At 47.2% G+C, this 8,935-nt stretch overlaps 2 protein-coding genes across 2 annotated transcripts; one reads left to right on the top strand and one right to left on the bottom strand.

The window, feature by feature from the left end:
- The first annotated feature begins 934 nt into the window (after positions 1-934).
- On the top strand, positions 935-5,874 carry LOC123061107 (pyruvate kinase, cytosolic isozyme). Its single transcript, XM_044484032.1, has 3 exons — positions 935-1,431; positions 4,264-4,725; positions 4,803-5,874. The coding sequence occupies exons 1-3, from the start codon at positions 1,162-1,164 to the stop codon at positions 5,610-5,612; spliced, it is 1,542 nt and encodes a 513-aa protein (XP_044339967.1). The 5' UTR covers positions 935-1,161; the 3' UTR covers positions 5,613-5,874.
- A 102-nt stretch (positions 5,875-5,976) lies between these two features.
- LOC123061108 (E3 ubiquitin-protein ligase SIRP1) lies at positions 5,977-8,095 on the bottom strand. The gene is made up of 2 exons (XM_044484034.1): positions 7,826-8,095; positions 5,977-7,413 (listed from the first exon to the last, which is right to left on the bottom strand). The coding sequence occupies exon 2, from the start codon at positions 7,358-7,360 to the stop codon at positions 6,233-6,235; it is 1,128 nt and encodes a 375-aa protein (XP_044339969.1). The 5' UTR covers positions 7,361-7,413; positions 7,826-8,095; the 3' UTR covers positions 5,977-6,232.
- Positions 8,096-8,935: the final 840 nt, after the last annotated feature.

Here is an 8,935-nt window from a genome sequence, read left to right as displayed (position 1 = left end):
ACAGTTTGTTTATTACAAAATTTACAGATAGCGCAATTCTTTTGCAATCCTTAGTTGCTTTGTGCCGTTCAAACTTGCATCAAAAGTTTCATGAGGTGTTTGTTTTGACGAGTCACATCAGACGAAAGCTTATATTGTATATCGGTTACTTCACCACCCTAGGCCAGTACCATGACTGAGAGGCAATAATGGTTTCAATCCAGTACAAAGTAGAAAATTCTAATCTCATCTAATATACAAACTGTAGCTGGAGCTTTAAGCAAGTATTAGTTCAGTTCTTCAACAATGAATTTCCCTATTTCTAGCCAATTCAATAGAAAACTTTTTCAACGCCACCATCAACCAAGATCTATGTGTTGACATCACCCTTGTTTTTGGTACTTTCTATCTTCTAAGGTGAATCTTTTTCGATTTACTTCTATGCAAAGACTTCCCTTTCGTAATTATAAGCTTATCTACGGTTTTCCTATTTTCAACTAAAATTCAGTAGATAAAATAAAACATGACGTACTGACGGGGAGCGGCGTGCCGCCGCGCGGGTATGGCCAGTTATGCATACCACAGAGCGACTGGAGTGGCTTATTTAGTTGATTCCATCTTGCGTTTGGCTTTTGGGGAACGTCGCAAGGCAAGCGCCGTTGCGGTGGAGCCCCTGACCTGGCGTCTCTTGTTTTATGCGCATGTTTGTAGCTACGTGGCGGTTATGAACCGACAGAGGTGCTGTTTCGCTTTGCCCCTTCTCGTTCGTCCGTTCACCTGTTTCGGTTGAAGCTTTTTTTTTTTTGAACTTCAAAAAGAAAAATATGCTCGAATGGTTCAGCAGCACAAAACAACCCATGGGCCCTGGCCGGCAGTGGTTTTTGACCGGAGAGAGAGGGAGAGAGAGCTGTCAACGAGACCGCCGCCGCATTATTATTCACCCCGCGCCCTTCCGTCCTTGGTCTTGGAGAGCAAGAAGAAGAGCACAGCAAAGCAAACACTTTCCCTCCTTTCCATTCCATTCCCCTCAATCAATCCGCCGACTGTTCCGTTTATTTAACCGAGCCGTCCCATTCTTGGAGAGCAAGAAGCACGCCACCACCTCGCCCAAAGAATCCCCACCCCCGCCGACCCCCTCCCCTCCCCTCCCCGGCCGAAGACAGATCCGGCGACCGACAAGCCATGGTGTCCAACGGGGAGCTGTCGCAGCCGCAGGCGGGGGAGTACGGCCTCGCCGTGATGCGCCGCCGGCCCAAGACCAAGATCGTCTGCACGCTCGGCCCGGCCTCGCGCTCCGTCGACATGATCGAAAAGCTGCTGCGCGCCGGCATGTGCGTCGCCCGCTTCAACTTCTCCCACGGCTCCCACGACTACCACCAGGAGACGCTCGACAACCTGCACGCCGCCATGGAGCGCACCGGGATCCTCTGCGCCGTCATGCTCGACACCAAGGTCCCTCCCTCCTGCTCCCCTTCTTTTGCTCCGCTCCGCTCCGCGCCTCGCCGATCCGATCTGTGCCCGCCTATTTTTTTGCTCGTTTAATTTTCTTGCCTGCTCATGCTTGGTCTAGGTTTTCGGCTGCTCCTGGGCATCTTTTCATCGTTGATTTGTTTTTCCGATTAAAATTAATTTGTAGATGGACTTGTAATAGCCAGGCTGCTGGCCTTGTCGTGGTGGGGACGTGGGGTTTTCTCTTTCTCTCTCCTTGGGTGGGGTTGTAAGCCAGCGATTTGGCTATTTTTAGCCATTTTCAGGGGTTATTACTCGTCTTTGGTTCTTGATCTTGTTTGTCGATGCGATCTCCCTTGTTTTTTTTTTCGACTGCTGCTTCTGCATGGTAAATTTGCAGGCAATTAAAGCGACAGATTGCGCACGATGTTTTTGATATCCCAAGATCTAGCAATCAATTAAAGCCACAGATTGCACACGGTATTTTTTCATGCGAACTTTGCTAGTAGTATCGAATGGGCCAGTGTAGCAGTAATACTCTGTACCAGTATCCTGTATCCCTGAATTTCGATTCGCTAGATTGCAGTTGTGGATTTCATTTCCTTGTCGGCTGCGGTCCTCATGCTGCAACCAGAGTTCCTGGTGCGTTAATTTGTTTTGTTTGTTGTGGAATGCTTTGTGACTACCAATGGAGAATGTGTATTATTCTCACCCCAGCCAACCAACTGAAATATGGACGAACTGCCGAAATGCTCATACAGTATAATTTCGACTACTTTAACCCTTAGCTAAGTTAGCACAAGAAGCCAAAGTGTAATATATATAGCCCCTTTTTTCTCCTCACGTATTTGTTTGGACTTTGTAATGGTTTAGTAACGGCTCACGCTTCTGAAACAGTATTTTTTTTTTCAAGTTACAGCTCATGCTTTTTGTGAATCTACTGACAATTATTGTGTTGCTGCAACAAATTATATGAATGACGTGATTATAATTCTTAGATTCATTTTCTTTCTTCTATGTCACCCGCACAAAGATGTCCAAATAGTATCTAACTATCACATCCGAGGGGTAAGTAATTTAACATGGTCGCTTAACTGATGTGCATTTTATTTTGTAGAATGTCCTGTTGCAGGAGTTGTCTGCAGAAGTAGCACAGTAAACTAGTACTCCCTCCAGGATATATGGATGTATCTAGAACTAAAAATACGTCTAGATACTCTATACATGAGATAGAATATGATACATCCATTTCTGCGACGAGTAATTCGGTACGGAGGGTGTTCTTGTTAGGAGCAAATATGAGCATATTTGGATGATGAATGACTAAACCATACTGTCAGAACCTATGATCTGAAACAAATATTAAGACATCACCAAGTTAACTTCAGGTCCTTAGCAACTTTCAATGGTTATTACTGTGTTTTTTTATGTTGTTATTATTGGATGTGATCTCTGATTTATTTGTTTGCTCCCTTGAACATTTTTTGTGCTCTGCTTTCTTTTTTGCTGCTTGTGTATGTCTTTTTTTTGCGGGGTCAGTAGTGTTTTACTAGTATGGTAAATTTGCCAGCAATTAAAGCGACAGATGGCAGAAGATAATTTCTGGTATCAGAAGATCTAGCCATTAAATGTCTGCATTGACATATAGCTTGATTTGCACGTGGATTTTGCAACTGAGTTGATCAATGGAGCAATACTAGCCTAGCTGGATTTTGATTGTCTAGCTTGCTGTTGTCGAGTTTGTCGGCTTGTGGTCCTTGTTGTACAGCGAGAGTTTCTGACTATATTAATGTGTTATGTTTTGTTCTGTTCTTTTTTGTAACACTGCCAATGGATAATTGTATGCTTCTCACATTGTGCTACCAACTTAATATGTTTGAATCGCCAAAATGTTAATAGTATCATTTTGTGAACTTTAACCTATAGCTCAGTTAAAAGAAGCCAAACTGTATTATATAGTTCCTTCTAATCCTCTTTGTTTGTTTTGTCCTTGTAATGCTTTAGTAATGGCCCATGCTTTTAGAGCAGTATTTTTTTGGTTATATTGACCAAGTTTCTGATCTGCTGACAATTATTATGCTGCAACAAAGTTTATGGCTTGTGTGATTACAGTCTAGATTTTCTTCTCTTGCGGATCACGCACACAAAGATGTCCAGATAGTATCTATGTAACTACCACATCCAAGGAGCAAGTAATTTTGCATTTTAATTTTATTTTAAATACCCAATTGGAGAAGTTGTCTGCAGAGACAGTTTACTAAACCTTCAGTTAGGATCAAATGCGAATGCATATTTGGATCACAAATGATTAAATTTAACTGGCACACACATAATCTGAAACAAACCTTACCGGGGTTAGTTGACCATATTCTCAATAATTTCACATTGCTAGCGGCTTTCTGGTATATATGTTTCTTTATCTAAGAAAAGCATATTGTAATGGAATTCCAGCAACCTAAACCTCAACCGTTTGTCGTGGCACACACTTGGTTCACATTACCCTTTTTATCAAGGTGGGTAATATATTTGGAAAAAAAATGTTACCATCATCATAGCAACATTTTGAATCCTTGTTTGGATGAAGAAAGTTGCAGTATGTCTAAAACTATGACAGACCAAACATTGGATGTCAAATTTCTGTCTCCTTGATCAGCTTGATAGTCACAGAAATTAAACACAAGTTATCTTGTTTGTGGTGTATGGACGTGTGTCAGTTATGAAATGATTATTTACATCTTACGTGTCAAATGGAGAACCACTAACCTCATTTTGTGTACACTTGTTTGCTTGATGAAAGCTTATTGATTAGATATTATTTGTTTTCTACATTTCCAGGGTCCAGAGATCCGTACTGGATTTTTGAAAGATGGGAAGCCTATCCAGTTGAGAAAGGGCCAAGAAATTGTGATCTCCACAGATTATAGCATAAAGGGGGACGACAAGATGATATCGATGAGCTATAAGAAGCTAGCAGTTGATCTGAAGCCAGGCAGTGTCATATTATGCGCTGATGGTACCATCACTCTTACTGTGCTTCATTGTGACAAAGAGCAAGGTCTTGTTCGCTGCTGTTGTGAGAACACTGCTATGCTTGGTGAGAGGAAGAATGTCAATCTTCCAGGGGTCGTTGTTGATCTCCCAACACTCACTGAAAAGGACAAGGAGGATATCCTTCAATGGGGTGTCCCGAACAAGATTGACATGATTGCTTTGTCGTTTGTCCGCAAAGGTTCAGATCTTGTGGAGGTCAGGAAGGTACTTGGGGAGCATGCCAAGTCAATAATGCTGATGTCAAAGGTATGCCATTGTCTCATTTGAGTATGCACTTCTGCACTTTCACCTAGCAGTTCATTACAATTAATTTGAATGTGCAGGTTGAGAACCAGGAAGGAGTAGCTAACTTTGACGATATCCTGGCACAGTCTGATGCTTTTATGGTGGCAAGAGGTGATTTGGGCATGGAAATTCCTGTAGAGAAGATCTTTTATGCACAGAAGGTGATGATTTTCAAGTGCAACATTCAGGGCAAGCCAGTTGTGACCGCAACCCAGATGTTGGAGTCTATGATCAAGTCTCCTCGCCCTACTCGAGCGGAAGCAACAGATGTTGCCAATGCAGTTCTTGATGGCACTGACTGTGTCATGCTCAGTGGTGAGACAGCTGCTGGAGCTTATCCAGAACTGGCAGTGCAAACTATGGCCAAGATCTGCTTGCAGGCCGAGTCATGTGTGGACTATTCTGCTGTTTTTAAATCAATCATGTCATCAGCCCCAATTCCCATGAGCCCATTGGAGAGCCTTGCCTCATCAGCTGTCCGCACAGCGAACTCAGCTAAGGCGACGCTTATCTTGGTACTGACCAGGGGAGGAACAACTGCAAGGCTTGTAGCCAAGTACAGGCCATCCATGCCGATACTGTCTGTCGTGGTTCCTGAGCTCAAGACGGTCGAGTTTGACTGGATCTGCAGCGACGAGGGGCCTGCCAGGCAAAGCCTGATCGTGAGGGGCGTGATCCCTATGCTGAGTGCTGGCACTGCCAAGGCGTTTGACAGTGAAGCCACGGAAGAGGCACTGAGGTTTGCCATGAAGAACGCCAAGGAGATGGGGCTTTGCAACGCTGGTGAGTCCATTGTGGCCCTTCACCGCATCGGGAATGCATCCGTCATCAAGCTCTTGACCGTGTAAGCTTGTGGCAGCGACAATGCAACACCATTTTGCCTGGGGATTTTCCTTTTTTTTTGCGAGGCTACGCATACCCACAGTTTTTTGCTGCCAAGATTGCGGCAGTGCAACCTGGTTAAAACTTTGTGTTATCAAGTTGTGGCTGTTTACTCTTTATGAGAGGGGTTAGCCATGGAAACACCAAAACTATTATGGTAGCAGCTTGTTTTGCTACTACTATAACTTATATGCAATGATTGAACTACCTGATAGCTGCTTCACTTCATATGTTTGCCTGTTGTTTGCGTTATATTTCTAACATTTGGTCTACTAGTTTATCTCAAAATGGTGAAGAAGGATGATTGACAACATAAAAGCGTTAGATCAATTATGCCCACACACTCTTGAATTCTGGCACAGGGTTGATTATCGTTGTGTAGAGTTTGAAAACTGATGAACATTGGTCATATATTTGACAAAATGTATCAAATTTAAACTGTGCAACCCTTGTTTTTTCTTTTTAAATTACACCCAAATGACCGATTCACACGAAGAAGAGACGGAGAGAAAAGCTCCAAGCAGCAGACCCTTGCGTGCGTGGTAGGTATGGCAATGGCATCCAAACGGAGCAGAGCAGAGCAGATTTAGTCCTCAAAGTGCCGCGAGCTGCCGCCGGAAGTGGAAGTGGAAGTGGAGGATGGTGATGTCGCCTGCGGGGAGAAGAGGCTGTTGAGCCACTGTATGGACGCCGGCAGACGGCTCGCGTTTCCTTCACCCTCCACATCGCCGTCTTGGCGCTCCACGGCTGCATTGCCCGCTGCCTCATCGCCACTCTCATTGCCATGACCATCCACATTGTCGTTCACCTCAGCACTGACGTAGGTGACGTAGGTGGTGGTGGTGCTGCTACTCCCACTGCCGCTGCCGCATGAGCTCTTTGGGTCGTCGTCGGCCGGCAGCTGGAACCGGCAGACCGGGCAGGAGCTGTGCATGTCCAGCCACGGCACAATGCACTGGGAGTGGAACCTGTGCCTGCAGGGCAGCTCCCGGGCGCGCTCGCCGGACGCGTAGTCCTCCAGGCACACCGCGCAGCTGGCCGCGTCCTCCTCGTTGCACCCGCCCACCACCTCCACGGTCGGCAGCGCCTCCACGGCGTCCTTCTTTGCCGGCGGCGTGCCCTGCCGCCCCGCATCGCTCTCGGCCAGCTGCTGCATCAGGGCGTCCAGCCCGGGCCCAAGAAAGTAGTCCCCCAGCGCCATGCCGTGCTCCCCGAGGGGGGCGGCGGCGAAGATGCTCCGGCCGAATGGGCTGTAGTGCTCTGCCTCGAGGCCGCCACCGTTGCCGAGGGCGGCCGCGGACTCGAGGCGCTGCAGCTGGCGCTCCCGGATCGCCTGCAGGAGCCGCAGGAACGCGGTGGCGCGCCGCCGGCGTCGCGAGAAGTCGACGTTGTCCAGCTCGTCCTCTGCGGCGGCCACGGCGTCCACAGTACGGCGGTTGCTGCGACGGCGCCGGACGGGGTCGCCGACCATGCTGTCGATGATGGGGGCCCAGATGGAGATGGCGTTGTCGGCGCTAGGGTAGGTGCCGCTGGCGTGGGCGTGGGCGTGGCCGGTGCCGGCGGCGACGCTGCTGCGGGCGGTCTCCATCTCCTCGAGGAAGCCGCTGCCGCAATACGGGCACTTGATCTCCACCCCGGCGTCCGCGGCCACGGGGCTGACCGCCGCGGCGCACATGTGGCACCAGTACCTCCGGGCGACCACCAGCTCCCCCATTGCTGTCGATCTCTCCCCCGTCAATGGAGCAGCTCTAATTCTTGGATTTGGCACTGACGAATCAAGCAGGAAGGGGAAGATTAGAGCTCGACACCAGCAATGGCCAGGAGTCGGAAGAATCGGAAGCCAATGCAGCACCAACTTTTGATGGATTCATGGAATCATGTTCTCCACACGTAGAATACAAGCTAGCTAACCACATGAGATGAGATTGCCTTTTTTGTTTTTGTCATCGAATCGAATGATGGGAGGGATGCACATCGTTCTTTCCAGGCTCCAAAAACAACATCTACCCAACAATCTCATCAAGAACCAAATGCAAAACCGGGAGAGACAGAATCAATTCACAAGCAGAAAAACAACCAAATCGGAGGAGAATGATGAACAGAGAAGTAATCAATTCACATGCTGAATCTCAAAAGCATCATCCATGGATTGATGGATGGTTGAAGGAAGAATGATCACCTTGGGCAGGGCATGTGGGGGAGAGAACAAGGCCAGAGGGGGGCTGGCCTGTCCACCTCCTCTATATTAGCAGTACCCTTTCCTTGGGTTAATTGCTGCAGGCTCCTAATATATAGATACACGTTTACAGGGAGTGATTAAAGGCTTTGCTTGCTCAATTATTGCCTGGGGATGGGGATGCTCTGGCATTTCTAATTTTAAACTGCCTTATTTCTCCATAAAACAAACTACTTCCCTCCCTCTAGTCCTATTTCTTCTGCGCCGCTAAAAGTTCGGTGGCGTAGCACCTGCTTTGGTTTCCCATCCAACCCAGATATAGGACATCCCCAAGGCTCAAGGAAAACATTTTATTTTAGAAAAAAAGAGAGTTGCGAGGGCGACAACGGAGAACGCTCCATCTACGATCATCGAGCATGACCATGTGCGTGTCCTCGGGACACCATGACGCCTTAAAGTAGTGGGTACCATCTCAGCAAACATTTGTTACTATATTTTTATAGATTTAAATAAATTATTCTTTGGATTTTTTTGGGCTACCGTCATTCCCCCAAAAAATGGAGAGTATTTCTTGGCTTGCATGCCGAGACCAGCTGCATATGAGGGTATACTACATGGTCAAGAGGCAACGGAGGAACATTTATCACTGCTTCTCTGATTTGTGCGTGGCAACTGAATCGGTGGATGCCCTAATGTGTATGCTCATCGTTGGGGTTTTTGTTTCCCATCCCTATCCCTTTGGCGGCTAGGGCAAAATCTCCCGTCCATGCTTTGTCGGCGAGCCTGTTGATTCGCCTTTCCTTTGCCCGCCGCTCCGGCGGCCGGTAACGGGAAGGGGAATCCTGGTGCATTCGATTCGGTTAGTAATTTAGGTTAGGGTTTTAGTCATCGCAGGTGCGACGCTCTTAGTTAGGATTTTCTATTCCTCCTAGCTTGCAAAATTCCTCTCTGCACTTGCGCAATTCCCCTCTACACTTGCGCTTGCTTTTTCATTGACTGATTCTAGTGGCTGGCCCGGTGAGAGAATTACCAATGCTTGTCATTAGACTATCTTTCCGCGAGTAGATGGTGACACTTCTTTTTCGAGTTTGTCTTTTGGGCTTCGATCCGAGT

This window comes from Triticum aestivum, chromosome 3A, assembly GCF_018294505.1.
Source record: "Triticum aestivum cultivar Chinese Spring chromosome 3A, IWGSC CS RefSeq v2.1, whole genome shotgun sequence".
Lineage (NCBI taxonomy): Eukaryota > Viridiplantae > Streptophyta > Magnoliopsida > Poales > Poaceae > Triticum > Triticum aestivum.
This window is presented reverse-complemented; position numbering and strand designations above follow the sequence as displayed.

Bases quoted from the DNA above. Each gene is read 5' to 3' on its own strand.
- LOC123061107 (XM_044484032.1), top strand. From the start codon at position 1,162: ATGGTGTCCAACGGGGAGCTGTCGCAGCCGCAGGCGGGGGAGTACGGC. The intron at 1,432-4,263 runs GTCCCTCCCTCC...CTACATTTCCAG, and splicing joins CCGTCATGCTCGACACCAAG to GGTCCAGAGATCCGTACTGG. The intron at 4,726-4,802 runs GTATGCCATTGT...TTGAATGTGCAG, and splicing joins CAATAATGCTGATGTCAAAG to GTTGAGAACCAGGAAGGAGT.
- LOC123061108 (XM_044484034.1), bottom strand. From the start codon at position 7,360: ATGGGGGAGCTGGTGGTCGCCCGGAGGTACTGGTGCCACATGTGCGCC.